Below are 24,145 nucleotides of genomic sequence, written 5' to 3' on the forward strand. Positions count from 1 at the left end.
TGCAAAATGTTAAACTGATCAACTCAAATCCCGCTGAACATCTGAAGTACTATAATGCAAATGGGCTGAAATCAGTCTCTCACAGTGAAGTCTATCTAGTCATTTGTTCAGCAACACAAGCCAGTTGAACAGACAGTGTAGAGAATGGTACTGTGTATCAGTCAGTGTCTTTCTCATCTCGCTTTGCCAAATCAAGCTTATTTCCATCTCTGAAAAGAGAAGCTCGGGTATGCAGAGAGCCTCTGTCGAGCAACACATGGGATGTAGGCGAGCAAGCTGCCTTCATATCAAAGATCCCAAGGTGGTGAGAGCCGTTTTCAACAGAGATCATTTCAATATTTAATGCCCTTTTCTAAAGCGAAAAAGTGACGTGGTCGTAATCCCATTTGCCGATCACAACAGTGCACCATCACGAAGAAAAAGAAGTTGTGCAGCTTCAGCGAGACGAAAATAAGGTTCTCCACACTGATTCACAGGGAAGCCACATCTAACACCTCTCTGGCAGCGGTGCTGGTGTGATCTGACGGCTTCCAAAGCTTCATTCCATGACCCTGTTTTTCCTAAAGCCTGCCGGAGTGTTCCAAACTAATCCCATCCTGCACCCGGAGAGCGAGGCAGATGACACCATACAAAAGAAGCCCACAAACAGTGTGAAATATCAAACAGACGCACATCATGAATGAGTAATTGAGAATGACTGCGGGGCAGAGCGCATAGTGAGGAGCATCTTGGCATGAGCGCTTCCTCATACTCAGCTGCACATCTTCACGCCAGTCAGATAGGCTGCCAATGACACCTCCATCTCCTCTCTGCAACTGCCACTCCAACATAAACGGAAAGAACAAACACGCATTCGCGGGGGGAACGAGATTAGCGCTTTATAAAGGGAAAAAGTTTGCCATTTATTATTTTCCCACAGTAACACTGTGAGTGAAGTGCCAGAATACGAAATCAAACGCTCGCTGGAGAGACGGGACTGTGTAATACAGCGGAAAAAAGATTGCCAGGGGTTGTCGGTTGTTGGTGAAGAAAGATAGGCACACATTGGGATGTTATTCAATGGCTTTAATGTGTAAAAAGTCAAACATGAAATCAATTTGAAGTTAGAGCAAAAATTTTCATTACAATTAAAAGGTGCACTCAATCATTTTTTCCTCATGAAAACGTTTCGCACAAAGAAATGAACGTACTTTTCAGGAAAATAAACTCACATGAGATGAAGACTGCAATCGTATCAGTGGGTCAGCTCATGTGGAGATCACATGACCATTAAATACTACTTTGCGGAATAAATTAATCATTGCTGACTGCAAATAACATAAATAGTGTAACAAAACAAACTTAGTGCACCTTTAGTTAGAAATAAGACATTTTATTAACCATGATTAATGCATTTTCAAAAGAAAAGAAAGAATACCTTCATTCCTGATGTTAAGGTCACTTACATAACAGCATAAAGTTACCTGAATTTTCCTTCCAGCATAGATACGTTTTTCAAAACATTCTGCCTTCAGCAAAATTAAATGAAATTATAAATCATTCATTATTCCAAGAAAAGTGCATACTCACTGCCGCTGTAACCAACTTTCATTTTTTTGGGTTGGTACTATGCGTCAGTGAAGATCAAACCGCATAATATAAACCTTAAACCACATTTATCTAGAGAATGTATCATTGTTTTTGTGCCATATGACTAAATGGTCTAATAGGACTTATGGCTGTCCATACAGAAGATCCTCTTTTTTGACCTCATCAAACAAACCCATTGTCAGTTCTGAGGCTTTGACAGACAGGAAAAAACCCTACTGCTTCAAACAGAATGGGTTCTCATTTTATAATCATCATGTAATCAATCTCTCAATCACCTTCTTATCTATTGAGTTCCTGGAAACATCTGTCCAGTATTGAGCTCATGTCACATGCTCTCAGAGAATCATATCAGTAAACCAATTCTCTCCATGACAATGATAAGTTAGCCCATCACCTTATAGATTAATGCAAAAAATATGTTCCATAAACCTCACTAAAGTAAACTTTCTCTCACCAGTATTTGAAAAATTGTCCTCCTTTGTACAATCTGTAAGTCACTTAAAACATTTTAAATGTTAAAACGTTTGTCTTCATTTACTCACCTTTAAGTCTTTCAAAAAATTCACAAAAAGAGATATTATTAGCAGAATGTCACAGCTGTTTTTTCCCCCATTAAATTAAAGTGAATGGTGATTTTCGATCAATAACTACTAATTTTTACCCATTCTTCACACAAAACTTTCATATGGTGAAAATATAGTGCATGACTTGACCACTTTTATGATGCTTTTAAAGTGCATTTTGTTTGGGAAAATAGCAGCATGTACATTCTTTAAAATATATTTTTTTGTGTGTGTGTTCCAAAGAAGAAATTCCTACTGGTTTGGAATGACATGGGGGTGAGTACATGATGATATAAAGTTAATTTTTGACTAAACTAATCTTTTAATAATAATAATAAAAAAAAAATAATTTTCAACATACCAGCAATTTCAAGGACACCTGCAACAGAGTGTTGCAGGGATGACATATTTTTGTAGGCCAAAACCTAGAACCGATTTAGCCACTTCAGCTTCCATCGTCCTAAAGTCAGTGGGTTTTTTGAATGGGTTTTTGGTTAAATGTTTGAAATAAGGTCTGTGGTGAACACAAACTCAACATATTTTCACATTTTATTTTATGATGTAAAATATATCAGTAATACCCTATTGTGAATTTTTATTTTCTTTTTAAAGCTTTTGTCTTGTAAAAGGCGGTTACTAACAAGTGTCTAAACTAGAGAGCTTGTCAGGAACATTAAACGTCATCAGTCGTACAGGTAAACTCATCTTCTCACTAGTCCGCTTTCACACATTCATTGTGTCAATTATTCTAATGCAAACTTTCAGGGAAAATGTTTTTAAGCAAAAACCGAAAGAGTTGTTGAAGCTTAATGATGGTGACGCTGAAGTTTTGACTTTTGCCTATTGTATTTATTCTTCAATATTCATAAAAGTTGTGTTAATTTGTGAAGATTATTATGACAAACAAAACGTGTAAGAATCATAAGCTTTTGTTAATCACAGACCTTATTTTCTGCAATAATCCAAAAGCCAATGGAAAAAATCCTATTGGGTTTTTGTTGAGGGAACCAGGGTGATGCTAACTTTGGGGTTGGCCTACAAAAATATGTCATCCCTGAACCACACTTTTACTTAAGTAATAAATAACTGAAAAAATTAAACAAATTCATTACGAATGACAAATTAGCCTGAAAGAAATGATCATTCAGCATTGGAAACTGACCCACAGATGGCCAGAATTTAAAGACATTTTTATCCACATACTCTAAACTGACCAGCATTGTTTCTCTATAAAGCTGAGGGAAATATGAAGCAAAATCACAGCACTTTGGCCACTACAATCTAGTACTTGCTTTGACATCCAGCTCTGTTTTATCCCATTCAAATGTCCAACAATAACATACAGCAGGTAAATGACTAGAGGTAGGCTGCCATACGATTTCAGAAAAAGTAACATTAATTGTACATTTTGAACCGTAATTGTGTATAAAAAAGTGTAACCTAGCATCTCACTCACCGCATAGTGGGCCACTGAAATTACAGACGAGCTGATGTTACAACATGGAGGATATGGAGTAAAACGGAGAATTTGGCACCATCTAGTGGTTGGAAAGAGAATGGCAGCAGTGTTGCTGCTTATCCGAGTCTAACCTCAATACTCAGCCAAAAATACACACACGACGAATCTGACTTACACCAGGTACCAGATCATATTTTAAAAATGCTAGTCACTAGAAAAAAAAAAAAAAAAGTCAAGTCGAAAATTTGTAATAGAAGCTACTTTGCAGAATATCAGGGGAGAATAAGACACCAGCAGATGGAGCTGGCAGCACTGGCTGATTAAAATAACTCAAATTACCTTCCTGCAAAATGATATGATAAATAGTTTATATCTTGCAGAGAAATAGATGTGTTCAGTGATGATGTCTATTTGCAGGCCAATCCGGAAGATTAATTCACCCTCAGGAACTTCCTGTGTCCTTTAAGAAAGGAAGTTTTGGATTTATGATTAAAATAAGGTCTGTGGCTTTTGAGACTTTCACATTTTATTATATAACATATATTAGGGTTCACAAGTTTGGGGTCTGTAAGATGTTTTTAATGTTTTTGAAGTCTCTTGTGCTCACCAAGGCTACATTTATTTGATCTAAAATGCAGTAAATATAGTTATATTATGAAATATTATTACAATTTAAAATAACTGTTATCTATATTTTAAAATGTATTAATTTATTCCCTGTGATAGCAAAGCTGAATTTTCAGCATCATTACTCCAGTCTTCAGTGTCACATGATCCTTCAGAAATCATTCAGATAGCTGATTTGCTGCTCAAGAAACATTTCTTATTATTATCAATGTTGAAAACAGTTGTGCTGCTTAATATTTTTGTGGATTCTTTAATGAATGAAAAATTCAAAAGAACAACATTTATTTGAAATATATCTTTTTAACATTCTAAAAGAATTTACTGTCAATTTTAATAAATTTAATGCATCCTTACTGAAAAAAACTATTCATTTCTTTTAAAATTAAATCTTACTGACCCCAAACTTGAATGGTAGTGAATGTTATATTATTTAACTCATACGTTTTACTCAACGTACGTTTATACATGTTATTTTACTCATAAATCCAAAAATTTCTGAGTAAACTCGTTGGCACGAAAATAGTCATTCTCTTCAGATTTCAGGATTACAAACTGAACGACTCTATTATAAGTGATGAATTTTAATACACTGCAAATATGTTAAAACCTAATACATTAATCACAGTCTGTACTGTGGACATGTGTAACATGAAGGCACTATCAATCCTAAGCGCAGGAACTGGAATGCTCAATAAACTGGTGTGGAGTTGGAACAGCTGATATGAAAAAGCCCTTTTAACTGTAGCGCAGGTGAAAGGTGCAGAGAGAACCTTTGCTATGTTCTCTCTTCAAAGAACCACTTCTGGTGGGCCGAGTCCGAGCAGGAGCGGAGAGCGGGGCCAGGGTTCCCGTTGTCAGTCCGGTCCACTGCCTCAATGCATTTCTGCGTCTGAACGTGGTAGAGAGAGCCATCCTGCAAATGCAAAGATAGAATGTTAGATGCCTGAGTTTAATACTTGCAGTCAGGGGTTTGTTCAAATGCTATAAAGACTTTTGGAACATGAAGCTCAGCCAACCCCAGCATTTCATTTGCTCCCAAATACCACCTCCCTGCTTTAGTTCCCCACAGTCTAGTGAGAAACCTGCTGTCGTCACGCTGCTCTTCAGGTGCTCGCTGTACTGGCAAAGAGTTCACACTAAGGCTTGCTTCTGAAATTACACTGCAAGCCACACTGAAACCTCTTGCTGTCCATGACTTTCTCAAGTAACGCTTTAATGTGACATTTACTTGGCCTGTTATTTGCTTTGAAGAACACTTGAAGTGCATGTTAGTGTGTACAGTTCTGACTAACTGCCAAACCACAAGATGACACCTGTCAATTTAAAGCTAATGAAGCAACCATTATGTGTTGTATGTGAATTGCTGATGATAAAAGTGATAGTGTTGATTTTTATGAATTTAAATAATATATTTCTAATGATGTCTATTTATTGATTTATTCAAATGCAATGAAAATGTCTTAAATGTGCCGCATTTCTCAGCAAATACAATACTGATTTAAAGTTTGGGGTTAGCAAGATGTTTTTAATGTTTTTGAAAGAAGCCTCTTATGCTGCATTTAAGCCTGCATTTATTAGATTAAAATACAATAAAAACAGTAATGTTGTGGAATATTATTACAATTTTAAATAACTGTCTTCTATTTGAATGTAGTTTAAAATATATTTCAGTAATGAAAAAGCGAAATTTTGGCATTATTACTCCAGTCTTTAGGGTCACATAATCCTTCAAAAATCATTCTAATATACAGATTTGGTTCTCAAGAAACAATTATTATTAGGGGCCAAGCACCGAAGGTGCGGAGGCACCTATTGTTATTGTTGGCGTTCTTTTTTTTTTTTTATTTTTTTATTCTTCTTCTTCTTCTTCTTCTTCCACTCTTGAAGTCTATGGCAGCCCATAGAACCGCTTGCGGGAAAGTTGTGAAATTTGGCACACAGTTAGAGGACAGTCTGACCTTTGTCCTTAGCAAATTTGGAGTCTCTAACTCAATCCTTCTAGAAACTTTTTTTTTTTTTTTTCTGTTTCCTTTGGTCAAGATGAATCGATTGCACCCTATGACGTAATTTTCCGTCATGAAAATCTTTCCGCCATTTTGAATTTTCTAAAAAACATACTTTTTCTAACTTTACTCCGTTACTCCGATTTTCAAAAATTGAACCAGATCATCTTCAGACAATGCTGACAAAAAGTTATGGAATTCAAGTCGATTCCTCAAACTGTTTTTGAAAAACGAATTGTACGTAGTGCTTGTGAAAATAGAAGTAAGGCTGTATCTCTGCAACGCTTTATCGTATTCAGACCAAACTTGGTACATGTCATCACAAGCATGACCTGAGGCATCATGCAGTGTTTCGGCGCAGCACCACCTACTGGTGCGGAGATATGAAAAATGCCTATTTTTGCTTATAACTTCTGATAGGTTTGCCCAAAAATTTCCATATTGGCCATTTTAGCCGTCGACCATTTTGAATTTCGTACTAAAATACTGTATTTTACGAACGCATTAGCGTATCGTTCCGAAACTTGGTATGGGTCATCAGGACAATGGCCTGAAGGAGCCTGAGAAGTTTCGGCACTGCGCCACCTTGTGGTCAAAAGTTATAACAAAATTTACAAAAATGCTAATAACTTTTGTCTATATTGACAAATTGTAATAAAACTGGCCTCAGTAGATTCCTTGGGTCATGCCGAGAACACAGATATCAAATTTGCCATAATCAGTTGGACTTGCTGTCCGCCATATTGTTTTTCTTTAAAAACCTACTTTTTCGAACTCATTCCAGACAGTTGCTCTGATTTTCACCAAAATCACAGCGCCACCTATTGGTCGAAAGTGATGAACCAGTAAATCCTCATTTTTGATCATTTTTCAGTTCTTTTGCCTAAAATTACCTTAATAGGTCTTTACTTGCTCAATGTTGCAGTTAGTCTGATGCTCCCAGCCATGTTGGCTGGCTTCTTGTGCCGTTTTTGTGCTTGGCCCCGTAATTGCTGCTTGCAGCTATATTTATTATTATTATTATCAATTGAAGACAGTTGAGCAGCTTAAATTTTAGCTCAAATACCCCACAGATCATTTATTATAGCTTGACAAATTTTCCCCTATTTGGGTGTGACCAAAGGGTGCCCCCTTTCCAGAAGAGAGCCCCCTTTTCAGAAAAGGGGCTTTGTTGCTCAGCAACAACAAAGCTGGAGAATCTCACGCAGCCAAAATGACAATTGTCAGTAACGGTGCTCAGCCTTACATTGTTCAAAACGGAATTGGACACTAATGGAGAGACTCGGGAAGAATTTCACTTGCAAAAACAAAATGCCTGTGCCGTGGGTAGAAATGTGCAGATTAGGGGCGATAATATTAATAATATTATTTAATATTATTATTTAAAGTTCCCCTTTCTATGTCACAAGGGGAGCGAAATCTGAAAGGCTAATTTTTTTCACATTCTTGCAGAGAAAGGCTTGCCAAAACAAAGTTATTGGGTTGTCCTTTTTCACATTTTCTGGGTTGGTAGATGCACCTGATTATCCGCTTGTTAAGTCGTGACGTAAGGAGCGCCGTTTCTGGGTCCAAGCCTCGACTCGTTTCACTTGAGAGTGGCATCTCCATGGCCATTTATTCATATTAAACATTTAACATTAAAGTTAAACATTTAAAATACTTACAGTCTACACAACAGTCTCCATGCTCACAGCGTCACAGACATTAATATTTAAACGATGTATAAAAGATGAATCACTGTCTGGCCATCTGGGATTTTGGTATGGAGATAAAGGTTATGATTATAATTGTTTGGAAGTATTACACCACATTGTGTGTGTATATTAGCACCATTTGTTGTATTCTTGTTGTATGAGATAGAGCGTTTGGACCTGGAAGCGCTGCAGCCTGGCTATTTAAAATAACTGTCTTCTGTTTTAATATATTTTAAAATATAATATATTCCAGTGATGAAAAAGCTGAATTTTCAGCATCATTACTTCAGTCACATGATCCTCCAGAAATCATTCTAATATACAGATTTGGTGCTCAAGAAACATTTCTTCTTATTATTATCAATTGAATCAGTTGTGTTGCTTAATATTTTTGTGGAAACTGTGATTTTTTTCAGAATACTTTGATGAACAGAAAGTTTAAAATAACTGCCTTTATTTAAAATAGAATCTTTTGTAACATTATAATTTCTTTTGTCACTTTTGATCAATTTAGTGCAGCCTTGCTAAATAAAAATATTAATTTCTTTAAAAAAAATAATAAAAAAATTGTACTGACCCCAAACTTTTGTTTGAACAGTAATGTATATGTGATTATTTGGGATTAATGAAATTCATTTTAATAAAATTACATTTGCATACTGTTTGTACTGATGTGTTTATCTCACCTCTCTGAATATAAACTTCTGGTCTTCAGGCACAGGTTCCCTGAGTTTACTGCAGTGACGCATGGTAAGGAATGTGGAGATGGGATCAGCTACGATACAGCATGCAGGATCCCTCGTGTTATAACGGATCTCTTGAAACGTGGAGTACTCAAAGAACTGTCACGAAAAGAGAAAGGAAAATATTCACACACAGAAGCTCAACACATCAACACTTTAAAATCAAAGACAAATCCAAAAACACTGATAAGGCACATACGGTCAATCATGTTATGTAGTACATTTCATCCCCATCATATAGTATGTTAATGTATTACATAAAACATTAAATCACATTTTTTTTAAAGATGGAAAACATTAGGTGTCCTGTGTCCTCATTATCTTCATTTATCAACATCCTGTAAGTTGCCTAATCTTGACCAGAACACATTTCTTAAAGTATGCTTTAAGCATATGGTATGTTTCATACAAAGCAAAAATAGCCTGTATTTGACCAAAATTCCAGATTCATCAGCACGCTGACTATCTAGATAGCGCAACAAATGGTTATATAGTTGAATGGGATGCTAAATATAATTTTGGCTTTAATAAGATTTCCTCAATAAATACCCAAGAATAAACCTGGTTTATAAACCTGGTTATAAAACATGATTCTTGTTCTTTCCGAAAACAAAGCACTTGAACACAATGAGCTCATAATCACAACTTCAGAAGTGTGAAGTAGGACATTTCCGATTGGACGTGAAGGCAGCATAAATCTGCAAGCGAACCTTCTCTGACTGTGATGAACTGTAATAAATCCAAACATGAATCTCGACAGTATTATTTGCACCTAATGGCATCATTACGTTACCCCTTTTGATAATGGTGCAATAAAAGTAAATATAATATTATATAATAAGAGTGTATTTACAGTACAGTCCAAAAGTTTGGAACACTAAGATTTTTAATGTTTTTAAAAGGAGTTTCGTCTACTCACCAAGGCTACATTTATTTAATTGAAAATACAGTAAAAAAACAGTAATATTGTGAAATATTATTACAATTTAAAATAACTGTGTACTATTTAAATATATTTGACAAAGTAATTTATTCCTGTGATGCAAAGCTGAATTTTCAGCATTGTTACTCCAGTCTTCAGTGTCACATGATCCTTCAGAAATCATATTAATATGCTGATTTGCTGCTCAATAAACATTTATGATTATTTTCAATGTTTTTTTTTTTTCAGGATTCCTTGATGAATAGAAAGTTCAAAAGAACAGCATTTATCTGAAATACAAAGCTTCTGTAGCATTATACACTACCGTTCAAAAGTTTGGGGTCAGTAAGAATTTTTATTTTTATTTTTTTGAAAAGACATTAAAGAAATGAATACTTTTATTCAGCAAGGATGCATTAAATCAATCAAAAGTGGCAGTAAAGACATTTATAAAGTTACAAAAGATTAGATTTCAGATAAACACTGTTCTTTTGAACTTTCTATTCATCATATAATCCTGAAAAAAATATTGTACACAAATATTTTGTACAATTGTACACATTAAATGTTTCTTGAGCAGCAGATCAGCATATTAAAATAATTTCTGAAGGATCATGTGACACTGAAGACTGGAGTAATGATGCTGAAAATTCAGCTTTGCCATCACAGGACTAAATTACTTTGTGAAATACATTCAAATAGAAAACAGTTATTTTAAATTGTAATAATATTTCACAATATTACTGTTTTTACTGTATTTTTAATTAAATAAATGTAGCCTTGGTGAGCAGACGAAACTTCTTTTAAAAACATTAAAAATCTTAGTGGTTCCAAACTTTTGGACTGTACTGTATGTATATATATATAGTACCTGTCAAACATTTGGAAACATTATATATTTTTTTATGTTTTTTTTTAATATAAGTCTCTTATGCTCATCAAGGCTGCTTTTAATCAAAAATACAGTAAATACAATTATATTGCAAAATAATATTCAAAATTACTGCTGTCAATCGATTATTAAAAATGAGCAAATTAATTGCACATTTTTCTGTAATTAATCGCAATTAATCACACCTAACATTAAGGTTTTTAATATATTTTTATATTGTAATAATTTCACATTAAATCTCCAAATGAATGTAGAAACAACATAAAGACAGTAAATTTTAAATATTTTAATAAAATGATCAAATACTTCACAGTCTTCACTACATAAATTATAAATTAAATAAAGATTAATCCTTATTAAAGCTACAGAAGTTATTCAGTCAAGAGCAGTGATTTTCTTGTCTTTTGTTCTTTGATTAACATTAATGACAGACATCACTGCAGCATTTTTTTAGGTTACTGTCACTTTAAGATCTGACGCACATGGCGCAGATCTGACACACATCCAATGTCCTCACAGCTCTTTATGTTCATTTAAGACTTTTTAAGACTATTTTACTCATTTAAGGCTTACGAGGATACTTGACAAAGCGGGCATTTTGGCATATTTTTGTGTGTTTTTGTCCGTTTAAGCACAAAATACAAATTTAAGTTATTTTTTGCGCCTTATCAGGCTTTAAAGGTTTAATAGCACTTGAATGAACAATAGTGTGATCATATAATGTAACGCCAGCTAAAGGATGACGGAAACAAACGGATACTGCATTAATTGAGCTAAATATTTTTAATGTGTTAAAGTGAAAAAATCAATCCCATGCTTTAAAGCGTTTAGTTTGACTGCACTATTACAAATTAAAAGAACAAATTCAAAACTTTGAAAAAGGGGTCCCCGTTAATAGGTCCCCTTTAGGTCTCAAAAGGAACTTCTTAACAGGATTGACCCATATGCACTAAACCAGAAACAGAAGAACATTTCTCTTGTATTCACAGAGAGAATCCATTAGAACGGTGTTGTTGTGCTGTACATAGCAGATATTGTGCACTGATAAGTCTCCAGGGCTCATCTACCTCCCCACAGAGAGGGAGGAGACGAATGAAGTCACGCTGCTGTGCCAGGCAGCTAAAGTCACTTTAAAAACAAGCGTGCTGTGAGGTACACAACACATTATTTACTGCGGCATATTAGGATGCCATTTTAATAATACATCACAGCTGTGAGACACACTCTCATGTATATTCCTGAGGACGCATTACAATCTCTGTGTATTGTGTATATGTGCCAGTGAACGCTAATTGGAGCAGCACTGTCAGTTGTTACATTCGAGAAGAACGAAAGTTACCTGGTTTTGTCCCATGCCGTGACACGGGTAAAGAATGACCCGGTGACCGGCCATGTTATGCTCATCAGGTGGGTTGTAGTCAAAGCAGTAGTTGGCCATTCCTTTATTCTTCAGCTACAATTAAGAAGAAACAAAAAAAAATTCAACAATAGGGTCCAAAAAAATTGTCTTATTTAATAAAACATTTTTTTTATTATTATAAATATATTATTAGTATAAGAGAAAATTATTAAGACATTAATGTTTCTTTTTTAAATGTTTCTTTTTCTGTTTTAAATTATACTTCTATATCTAAGTATCTAAGTTTATTTCAACTTTTAAATGAAATAGTCCCACATTTTGAATGTAGTCTACACTTTGCCACTCGCGTTATTGATTGTAAAGGAAGTGAAATCATTTCATCATGTCACACTAGGCTTGCATTGTAAACTTTGAACCAAACCAACCAGCAAACAGCTGTGGATAATGGCATTTTCACTTCTGGAGCTCTGCTGTTACAAAGCTGTGCTTGTAAATAGAAAAACGTTTGCCTCTTCTCACCATGCCAAACATTCCAGGCCTGTCCTCTGGGATTTGAATGTCAGGGTAGATGTTCTCCAAGAACCACTTAAAATCTTTACACTTAAGACGCATTCGGAGTTTCCGTCTGTCTGTCACATCACCATATGCTTCCTGAAAACAAGCATTAAAAATTAGGGTTCTTATTTCATACTATGGAAATCAATGGGGACCAGCACATTTTTAGTTACCCACATTCTTCAAAATATCTTCTTTTGTGTTCCAACAGAACAACGAAACTGATACAGGTGAGTAAATGATGACAGAATTTTCATTTTTGGGTGAACTATCCCTTTAAGCCCATAAAGTGTTGAGATAAGTTATTCAGTTATTTAAATCATTATTCGTCTGCGCTTTGATGCAGTTTGAGATCTATATTTGTGCACATTTATTATATATGCACAAATAGCTCATTATTTGTACACTTTCAAAAGAGAATGAGTTTTTACCGGTAGGACAAATGGATTCGGAGGTATGAATGGACAACAGCAGTTCTACATCCAATACCAGAAGCTGTAGCAACATTAACATTAACAATGAAGGTATAATAAATAAAAATTCTGTTGTCATTTACTCACCCTCCGGTTGTTTCAAAGCTGTATAAATGTCTTAGTTTGTGTTCTATTGAACACAAAGGAAGATATTTTGAAGAATGTTCACCATTGACTTCCATAAGCATTTTTCCCCCTACTACAGTATGGAAGTCAATGGTGGCCCAAAGTGGCCTGGTTACAAACTTACTTCAAAATATCTTCCTTTGTGTTCAGCAGCTTATACAGGTTTGGAACAACTTGAGGGTCAGTAAATTATGACAGAAATTCCATTTTTGGGTGAACTGTCCCTTTAACACATTGCATTGGATTTTCACTTTGCTCTATGACAGAGTTACAGCTCTGTGTAGAAATTAAAGTTATTTCTGGAATACTAACAGCCAATATTGTCTTTAATAACCATAAATATCTCATCGTCATCGTCATGGACCAATGGTACGACAAACTTTTCCAGTAAGTTCACTTTTGGCTAGCCATTTCAAACTCCTAAAAATATATATTTTTTTAAATGACATCACACCAGTTCTCACAAAATGATCACATAAAACTAAACCTCTAAAGTCTGTCATCTTATTTTTTAAGCAATCTGATGCAATTACCCCACCCGCAGTAAAGCACAAAATGCTACATTCTGCCATATCCTCTCGCAAAATAATGTTGCAAACCCGCCTCAGCAAATGAGACCGATAAAGGCCAAGTTGTATGTTTGTGGCTGTGGTATCCCCTCATAACCTCCTGTCAGGGAAGAATTAGTGGTGAGTGATGGTCCACACATACAGTAGTGGTGCCAGTGATATGATCCCTTATGAGGAACATCTGTTGGAAGTAGAGTTCTGTCAAAGAGATTCAGCAGCTCTACGTAAAGATGAATGAAAGAAAGTGCACTTCTAATTAACAAACTTGATAGTGATTCATCAATAACGTACAGCCCTGCTGTGAGTGCCAGCCGGGTGGCACAACATCACACCCATTGATGATCGGTCTGTGATCAGGCTTCAGTCTCAACAAAGTCCTGAGGCAGGCACGTACCATCCAGCTACACGGTCAATCAAGCGTCTGTCGAAGCGTTTTGATCATCGAGATCCATCACAGAGCCTCGTTTTGTTGATCTTTAGGACTCGGTGGCACAATCGACAGAGATTTTGGCTATGAATAAAATATGCTGTGAGACTCGAAGGGTGAAAGAGAGAGCGATCCGCTTACGAATTTGCGTGGAAGCGGAGTATGAAGGATGTCAAACCTGATCCACGCTGGCAAGGCCAGTGTTTGTCTGTGGTTTATACCTGAAGAGAGAGAGAGCCTTATCTGTTGGCATGACATCAGATAGCTTTTGAGTTGGCGGTGCCAACCTGGCAGCATCTCCAAGGTTCAGAGAGGAAAGGGTCACCTGATCTGTCACCAAAAGCACCTCTCTGTTTAACTACAGGGCTCAGTGGGGACCGTGAATGACAAACACGGACTGAAAGAGGTGCCACTTCTCAGTGAGAACAGAGTTTCAGCCCACCTGCTAAATGTCATTCATTCAGAGGATATCAACAGATTGTGTGGATATTTCTAGGTTTGTGGCAAAGAAAATGTGCATCATTCACAAAGGCTACATGAGTCTATTTCCACTAATCTCAAAGATAGATGTGATAAACATGCTCTTTGAAAATGAGCAGACAAGCAAACAAAAGCAGAGTTATGTAACAGACCACACAAGTAGGCGTACCAGACGTGCATGAGGGCTGCGGTGGTAATATACTTCTTTGTATTCATCCATCCAGACTTCAGCCGCCCGCACGCTGTTGGCCAAGGCCTTGTTTCTTGAATATGGTGCTCTCTTCGGAAACACGTGACCCACGTGAGAGCAAGGATGGATTTCCAGACTCCCTCCACACTGCCAGATCTGTAAAACACAATCAAGACAGGAAATAGATTAGCCATCCGTAATAATCAACAGGCAGCATTTTATAGGCACATTTGGCTCTTCCAATAAGTAGGCAATTTAATTATGCTAGTGGTTTTCAACATTTTGATGTCAAGGACCCCCAAATATGATCGTATTCTTTTACAGACCTTTTTATACTGTGTGAGAAAAAAATATTATGTGTGATATTATAAAGACAACATATAGTTTATCTAAATTGCCTTTTGTATTGTCATTATACTAAACACAAAGCAAACTATTCTTAAGGGGGACCTATTATGCCACATCTCAGTTGTCCCCAGAATCTGTCTGTGAAGTTTCAGCTCAAAGTACCTCACAGATCATTTATTATAGCATGTTGTAAATGCCCATTTTTGAGTGCATGTGTCTTGTCCTTAAATGCAAATGAGCTGCTGCTCTCCAGCAGACTTTCCAGAAAAGGGCGGAGCCTGTAGAACTTGTGCCTTGGATACTCTGCTAAAACCTAACAAAACCTGTTTGGTTTGATTATCATCTCTATCGTGGCCACGATCACGTGACATTGCAGTTCTTTGTCATCATGAAAGTTAATTAAATAAATTATTTAAATTAAATAAATGACATTAAATAATTTAAACTTCATATATATGTTTTTTGTGAGTTTTTATCTTGCAATTTTGAGGAATATAGTCAGAATTGTGAGATAAAAAGTCACAATTATCTTTTACATTTTTTATTCCTTGGAATAAAACATTTATTACATTTATTACACTTACATTTATTTAGTCTGTGGAAACGAGAGTTGAGAGAAGCTCTTTAGATACAAATATTTTTCAATATATGCAGATTTCTTGCGGTTAAAACTATGAAAAATCATGATTAATTAGACCAGTCTTTAGAAAGAGATTTCAAACAGTAATTATCCCAAATTTGTTTACTGTGCTAAATTATAACAATTCACACTTTTTCAATTATTACAATTAAAGGTGCCCAAGAATGCTTTTTCACAAGATGTAATATAAGTCTAAGGTGTCTTCTGAATGTGTCTGTGAAGTTTCAGCTCAAAATACCCCATAGATCTTTTTAAATAAATTTTTTTAACTGCCTATTTTGGTGCATCATTAACTATACACTGATTTTTTCAGCGCACCGCCCCTTTAAATCGCATGCTCCCTGCGACACGAGCTCTCGACTATATTACAGTGCATTTACAAAGTTCACACAGCTAATATAACCCTCAAATGGATCTTTACAAAATGTTCGTCATGCATGCTGTGTGCATGCTTCGAATTATGTGAGTAAAGTATTTATTTTGACGTTTACGTTTGATTCTCTATGAGTTTGAGGCTGTGCTCCGTGGCTAACGGCTAATGCTACACTGTTGGAGAGATTTATAAAGAATGAAGATGTGTTTATGCATTACACAGACTGCACATGTTTAAAAATGAAAATAGCGACGGCTCTTGTCTCCGTGAATACAGTAAGAAACGATGGTAACTTTAACCTCATTTAAAAGTACATTAGCAACATGCTAACGAAACATTTAGAAAGACAATTTACAAATATCACTAAAAATATGATATCATGGATCATGTCAATTATTATTGCTCCATCTGCCATTTTTCGCTGTTGTTCTTGCTTGCTTACCTTGTCTGTGCACAGATCCAGATGTTAATACTGCCTTTCCTTGTCTAATGCTCAAACATGGGCTGGCATATATGCAAATATTGAGGTCATACATATTAATGATCCCAACTGTTACGTAACAGTCGGTATTATGTTGAGATCCGCGTGTTTTCCGGAAGTCTTTTAAACAAACGAGATTTATATAAGAAAGAGGAAGCAATGGGGTTTGAAACTCAATGTATATTTTTCCATGTACTGAACTCTTGTTATTCAACTATGCCGAGGAAAGTTAAATTTTTGATTCTAGGGCACCTTTAACTGTCACTGCTTAAAATCATTCTCTCTCAGTTATTTTTTTTTTTCTAAGTCTCCATTGGGGTCCACATAAAAAACCTGTCCTAAGATACCTTTGGCCAAACTGGCCAGTTGGGATGCTGCAGCTGTCTGTGCAGGCAAATCACTAGTTTTTTTTTGGAAAAGATCTACTGATCAAGAGAGTAAATAGGCTGGTCTGTCATACTGCATTGACAGAGCAGCTGTCTGGTCTTTGTGTCGTTCCCTGATAGAATCTGGTTAAAATGCAGCCCCTGGTGTTCAAGGCACTCAAAACACAAATGAACCATTACTGCCTATGTAACAGTGTTGGAATCCTTCAGGGGATGAGCTGAGTAATTATGAGTAAGTAAATGCTGCATAAACAGTGAAGGTCACTTTAGTCATCATACTAGCTGGCAGACACTTAATAAAGTCGCTGACTGACCTCCTAACCTTGTGTGACTCATCACACAGTTTTCAAACTAGGATTGTGACCATCTGCCTAAAGGATTTCTCCCCTCAGGAAATCAAAACTTGGAGAGAAACTAGAGGAAAATGTTACAGAAAAAGCAACAAAATGCACTTACTCTGAACGAGAACTCCAGGTTCTCTCCACCCCACACCTCCATTCCTGTATCATATGTGCCCAGGTAAAGGAAGTACTTCTTATTGACTGCAAACAAACCCCCAGCCATTGTAGGAGACCTGGATCAAAGATATAATATTTCTGTGCATCTACTAGTAAAATTAAAGTAACTTCCAGGAAAAGCATAATGGCAGGGTTTAATGTTGATTGATTTTTAATTACGTTCAAATATGTTCACATAAACAGTTCTGGTTCCTGAAATATAGCCATAAAAATCTCCAAAAACTTCTTAAATCTACTTAAAATCTCCAGATATGGAAAATGGATTTCTCTGCTGTGTGTATTTTGATCCCTCATGAATCAGGCAATGCATAATAAAGCTCAAAACATAATCACATACCAACCAAAATTTAAGACTGAACATACTGATGCAATGTTGCATTGTTTTTACATTGGAACAGGACCAAAAATTACATTTTTCCTTTAGTATTACAAATTGTTTTCCAATTAGCTACAACCATTAAGCACAGACCTGACGACATCCGTGGCAGAACTTCTGCGTTTCTGCTCATATTCTGGGATAGTGTGCCAAGTAAACACCAATCGCCAATCGAATCCCCCGATCTGAGGTTCTCCGGGGTTGCCCAGGTACTGGAAAGTGTTCCAGTCAATGACGTCAATTACTGGACACACCACAGCTGAAGGCTCGTCCTTTATTCTACAGGATTTAGTAAATATTAATTCTCATAAAACAAACTGTGATACGATATGTAGTTTAGGCTTGACTTGAAAAAACATGCAAATATTGTTATGCAAGTTAAAGACAAAAATTTATACACAAATTTTGAAAATAATGCATGTTTTGGGTTTGTAGAGAGGGGTTTATCTGTCTCACCTCTGGAGTATAGGCTCCAACCAGCCTTCATGGCACTCGCAGTGGCAATCGAGGAAGGTCAGCACTTCTCCTGTGGCAATGGAAGCTCCCAGAAGCCGAGCTCGCACCAAACCCTCTCTCTTCCTTGCTCGGATCAGACGCACCTTTTTGATATTGGCGATGTAGTTCTCTAGAGGCTCCTTTAAATGCTCTGTGGGTCAAATTCATGAGAAGTGCTCAGTAACAGCTGCTGGTCTAAAGGGAACAAGAACTCAGGACAGAAATATGCTAATTGGCTTTTCCATTAGGAAACAACTTGCTGTTTCACCACAGGGTGGAGCTGAGATTATGTTGTTGCTGTGGTATTTCATTTTCAAAACCTTGATTTATAATTCTATAAAAGATTTTTGTGATCAGGGAAGTGTGTGTCCTCTGGGTACTTTGAGTAGAGCGAACTTAAATAACGGCTGTTGAATACTTAAATATGTACATTTTTTATTAGCCTAGGAGACAGTATAAGTTGGTTAAGTCAGGATTTTTTCTTGTTTATGTTCTTTGTTAATGTTATGTATGAAACATGAATATTATTAGCCTAGAAGACAGTATAAGTTGGTTAAGCCATATTTTTATTCATTTATTTATTTATTTAGTTTTATTTATTATTATTATTATTACTGTATGTTTATTTATATTTTGCATTTTTGTATACATTTATGTATGTATATATATATATATATATATATATATATATATATATATTTTTTTTTTTTTTTTTTATATATTTTTTATATATTTTCATTATTTTTTAGTAATTTAATTATGTGATTGTCATTTAATTCTATTTTTTAAATATTACCATTTAGTTTTAATTTATTTTTATTTCAGTTTTCGTTTTATTTCTTTCCAGTTAATATTTTTAGTATGTCATCTTTCATTTTATTTTATTTTTTAAGTTTCATTTAGTTTACGTTTTTCAACTAATATTTATATTTTATTTTATTTCAGCTTTATTTCAATTATTAAAAATGTTTTTATTTGTTTTAGTTAACAATAATTACTCCAGTCCATTGTCATGTTGTTTGTGTGTTGTTCTTGGTGGTTCCTCCTTCCTGGCTGTCCCAAATCAAAAATGCTCCAAGTTAATCGTAATATAATTAACTTTTAATACATAAGATCTTCTTACAGTCATGTGCTCAAAGATTGCATGAGAAGTTATCATTCAGATTGATACCTCGGTCACTGTAGTCATCCACCAGTATGATTTCAGTCAGCAGCAGGTCAGGCGAGGTCTCCAGGACGCTGTGCACTGTCCGCAGTAGCGTGGACCAGGCTTCATTGTAGAAGGCTATCACTACAGATGTCGTGGGCAGGCTCAGGTAGTCATATTTCAGGTTTCTACATCTGAATAGACAGATCGCATTAGTTAATGACTTGCTAATGTACATCGTCAGACTGCACTCATGTTTACAGTAGCATTATAATAAATAAATATGCACACTATGCAGGATTATTTGATCTTAATACCTGAGGGAAAATTACATAATAGGATCACAAAACATGGCACAATATCAAATCAAAATCAAACTAAAATTTTATTTTGAGTGCACCGAAGTGCTGTACAGTTACAAAAACATCTAATATAAGAGATAGAAATAAAAATATTAATTAAAATGTAAAAATTTATAAATAAAATAAACACCACAGATGCATCAAGCCTAATGGTCATTATAAAATACTGAAGGCTTCACTAAACAAATATTACGCAAACAATAATCACAACACATTAAAAACATGACCAAAAAGAGTAAATAAAATAACAGTTTGGTAATAAATTGGGCTTTGCTTTTTTTTACATTAATTTTTAACCTATTATGGTAAAACCAATAGCAGACTGTTCACCTCTAGGTCAGTGGTTCTCAACCAGGGGGCCGGTGCCCACTAGGGGGCCTCAGCAAACTTCCAAGGGGCCCCAGTAAGTTTTAAAATTATTTAAATTGGGTTATATTAAAAATATTAAAAAAAAAAACAATACTAAAAAATAAAGATTTACAACATTAAACTGACATATTTTAGTTATTTTGTTTTATTACAACAGAAGTGCCAGAGGTACATATCAGCTCAGGGGCCATTTGGAGAAAAATGTAACTTTTTTTTTGCATTTTGGCCGTTCTTTTACACGACAACAGCGTTTTAGGGACCTGAAAATGCAAACTTTTGAAAAATTTAGGAAAAATGGTGATGTCATGCACATGTGTTTCTTTACAAAGTGACATCATCAACTACTGGCCTGGCATGTATAATGCAGCATTTTTAGTAATTTTCGCGGATCCGTGCGAAAGGGATCATTTTGACAAAGTTGTTGTCTGTACGGGAAAAATGCAAAGTAAAAACTTTCCCATTTTTACTTTCCAGTACATTGTTGTCGTGTAAACGTACCCTTAATTAGGATGGCCTTCGAATATTGTCTAGGACAAAGGGGGGCCTTGGAGGCAAAAAAATTGAGAACCACTGCTCCAGATGGCTATAATAATAAACACCCTTTGGATTTGTGATGGGCTACTGGTTTATTGTTTGACTTCAATATATATATATATATATATATATATATATATATATATATATATATATATATATATATATATATAATTTTGTAATTAGGGGTCCACAAACTGTTCCTTGTTCTGAAAAAAAAAAAAAAATGACTGCTGTGGATTTTATTTATCATTTTTAACATTTTAACATTTTTTAACATCCCCTTTTGGATATGTTTTTGCTTTTTTGTTTTATTATGCATAATTTATATGACAGTAAGGACATCTGCAAACTGCATCTCTAGATGTGACGGAGCCACATTGAACGTTTTTCTCCTCCTCTGGTACTTTGTAGACGTTCTCTACCTGTAATCGCACATTACCCATTGGAGCAAGATAGGGACTGTTTACAAAACATTTACAACTTCACTGTTTTGCATAAATCGATGCGGATTTGAACAATAAACTACAATCTGTATCCTCTTCTACAATCTAATGCTATTAAAAAAAAATAAAAAAAACAATTTAATACAATTATAAGAATAAGTTAATGATCTGTTGAGGCTGAATATCAGACATATATCGAACAAGCTAACTTCAAACATGTTCATAGCATGGCCACTTACAGTGGGTTCCATCTTTCAGGCAGTCTGCGGTGTAGTGATATCCTATCGCTCACATAAGTGTTTATCTGATGTTTTTTGATGCTCTCCTCCTCCTCTCGCTTCTCTTCTCCTGTCAGGTCTAGTTTAACAGCTCTACCCATCTCTCCCAAAGCATTTACATCTAGAGGAGGCTTCTCGTAAACAGGTTTCTTCAGAAAATCTTCGTCCACATTTTTGTCCTGCTCGACTGGCACTTCTCTTCGACTCGCCAACCCGACATCAGTCTGCGTGTTCCTCTGAAATACTAAATATCCCACTACAAAAGCCCCGAGAATGTACAGAATTAACTTGGACCGACTCCGTCTGCCACATATTGCCATAATGTGTCCTTCTAGTCCGCTCTGGTTTCCTCAAACTCTTTGTCATCCAAAGTTCAATCTCATGAAAAGTTCGAAAAGTGTTCGCCCTTGTTAGAGGATATCGTTTTCAAAGTGCCAGATTTCATTTTAAAGTCGACTACAGTGAAGGGGAAACTATCCAAGCAAGGCGAAAGTTGGTCATTTCATTCTGTGGCTAAAACCAACTGTTGAAGTGTGTGTGTGTGTGTGTGATCGACATGAAGGGCGAGCAGAACCGGCTGCAGGGGGAGGAGTTCAAAACAAGAGTTGTTACATTCGATGGAAGACCATTTCCGCCACATAAGGGGGAAAAGCATGCTTTTGTATATCATAATGAGATAAAATGTTGAAATTATGATATATTAAGTCATATTATGAGATGAAAAGTCGAAATTATGACTTAAAACGTAATAATTCTAACATACAAAGTTGAAATTATGACATTAAAAAGTCGAAATTGACATGAACGTCGAATTTATAGCATTACTTCAGCTTTTTAATCGTGACTCAGTCATAATTATGACTTAGTAGGCCTATGTAATAATTTAAACTTATTATATTTGTGACATAGTATGTCATAATTTTGACTTTTCATGTCATAATTTCGACGTTTTATTCTCATATGACTTAGTATCACTTAGTATGCCATAGTCTACTTTTTAACTCATAATTTAAACTTTTTAATCTTGAATCATTCATAATTATGATTAGTATGACATAATTTCAACTTTAAGTCAAGCTGAGCTTTATTGTCATTCCGCTACATGTGGTGACATACAGTGGAACATAAATACAGACAGTATAAACCTATACACAACTAACCTACTGAGAAAGTCCGACTATACATATACTATATATAAATAGTTACTATACATAAAAATATACAAATGCTTTCACATAAATACTTGACAGTGCAAGATGATTTTTTATTTTTTTTTTTGTGCATGAGCATGTAAACAAACATATGTAATAGAGTCTTTTGTACGATTATGTACACAACAGTGTGTGTAAAAAGTATCTAGTGCACAGAGTGTTACTACAGGTGGTTTATACAGGCCCACTCATCTGTGTGTAGCACTCTCAGAATTGCACAAAAAGTTTCAGATTGTTTTTGCGTGTGATGTGGTAAGGTTGGGGAGTGTTTGGGGGGAGGTGACATAGTCCGTGTTTCAGGAGGTAGGATTGTGTATGGGGTTTTCAGAGGGTGGCGGTGTGATTTGAGTTCAGGGCTCTCACAGCCTGGGGGAAAAAGCTGTTGAGCAGTCTGGCGGGCTTTGATGCTCCGGTACCGTCTTCCTGATGGTAGGAGCTGGAAGAGACTGTGGCAGGGATGGGTGGGGTCCTTCACGATGCTGGTGGCTTTGCTGGAGCATCGTGTGTGGAAAATGTCCAGGATGGAGGGAAGAGGGGCACTGATGATCTTTGCAGCTGTGTTCACTGTCCGCTGGAGGGTCTTGCGGTCAACTTCTCATATTCATGACTTATTATGTCATAATTTTTTACTTTTCATGTCATCATTTTGACTTTTTATTTTCATATGACTTGATTGTCTTAATTATGACTTAGTATGTCATAGTGACACATTTTTATGTCATAATTATGACCTTTTATGTCATAATTAGTCAGCATGAAATCAAAATTGATTATTCTAATTTTTATGGAATATTGCAACAGCCTATTTTTTTATAATGATTTATCTGTGCAAATCATTATTATTATTATTATTTTAAACTTCCAATATTCCTCTAAATTAGGAAGTTAGGGATTTAGTAAATTAAAGTCGTTTTTGATAGCACAATAGCACAAATCATTTATAATAAATACTGATAATAAATAAATACATTTTTCCTTGGTTAAGATCTTTCTAATATATATATATATATATATATATATATATATATATATATATATATATATATATATATATATATATATATATATATGTTATTATTTTTTATCCCTGATGTCAATGTCCCCATAGTAGGACCATTTTTCCTTGGTTAAGATCTTTCTAATATATATATATATATATATATATATATATATATATATATATATATATATATATATATATGTTATTATTTTTTATCCCTGATGTCAATGTCCCCATAGTAGGACCTGGAAGAGAACCAATTACAGGTTTATACATCTTTTTAATAAGTAGTAGTTTTGGGGAAATACAATGAACACATTTGAAACATTTGTTTTTAGATACATTTATCCCAGCATTACTGGTTTTGAGACACAGCCATACAGTGGCACGTCCCACAGGTCTGAGCACTGAGAGGGCTGTAGGTTGATGTAGAGAGGGATTTGCGTGATCACATTAGCAGGCTTGTTTGTCAGATAAGGCCAGCAGAACTGGAGGAGGCATAAAGAAA

The 24,145-nt window shown here is 35.3% G+C and overlaps 1 protein-coding gene across 1 annotated transcript; it reads right to left on the reverse strand.

The window, feature by feature from the left end:
- Nucleotides 1-948: 948 nt before the first annotated feature.
- galnt12 (UDP-N-acetyl-alpha-D-galactosamine:polypeptide N-acetylgalactosaminyltransferase 12) lies at nt 949-21,976 on the reverse strand. Its single transcript, XM_067411818.1, has 10 exons — nt 21,388-21,976; nt 19,462-19,631; nt 18,252-18,441; nt 17,889-18,074; nt 17,358-17,475; nt 14,653-14,829; nt 12,373-12,504; nt 11,833-11,946; nt 8,623-8,778; nt 949-5,152 (listed from the first exon to the last, which is right to left on the reverse strand). Exons 1-10 carry the CDS (start codon nt 21,744-21,746, stop codon nt 5,015-5,017), a joined length of 1,740 nt encoding a protein of 579 aa, XP_067267919.1. The 5' UTR covers nt 21,747-21,976; the 3' UTR covers nt 949-5,014.
- Nucleotides 21,977-24,145: the final 2,169 nt, after the last annotated feature.

The sequence above is a fragment of the Chanodichthys erythropterus genome, chromosome 15 (genome assembly GCF_024489055.1).
Source record: "Chanodichthys erythropterus isolate Z2021 chromosome 15, ASM2448905v1, whole genome shotgun sequence".
Taxonomy (NCBI): domain Eukaryota; kingdom Metazoa; phylum Chordata; class Actinopteri; order Cypriniformes; family Xenocyprididae; genus Chanodichthys; species Chanodichthys erythropterus.

Coding starts and splice junctions, on each gene's coding strand:
- galnt12 (XM_067411818.1), bottom strand. CDS start 21,746: ATGGCAATATGTGGCAGACGGAGTCGGTCCAAGTTAATTCTGTACATT. Junction 19,632..21,387: donor CCTGAAAGATGGAACCCACT/GTAAGTGGCCAT, acceptor CTGTCTATTCAG/ATGTAGAAACCTGAAATATG. Junction 14,830..17,357: donor ACCTGGAGTTCTCGTTCAGA/GTAAGTGCATTT, acceptor TGTGTTTTACAG/ATCTGGCAGTGTGGAGGGAG.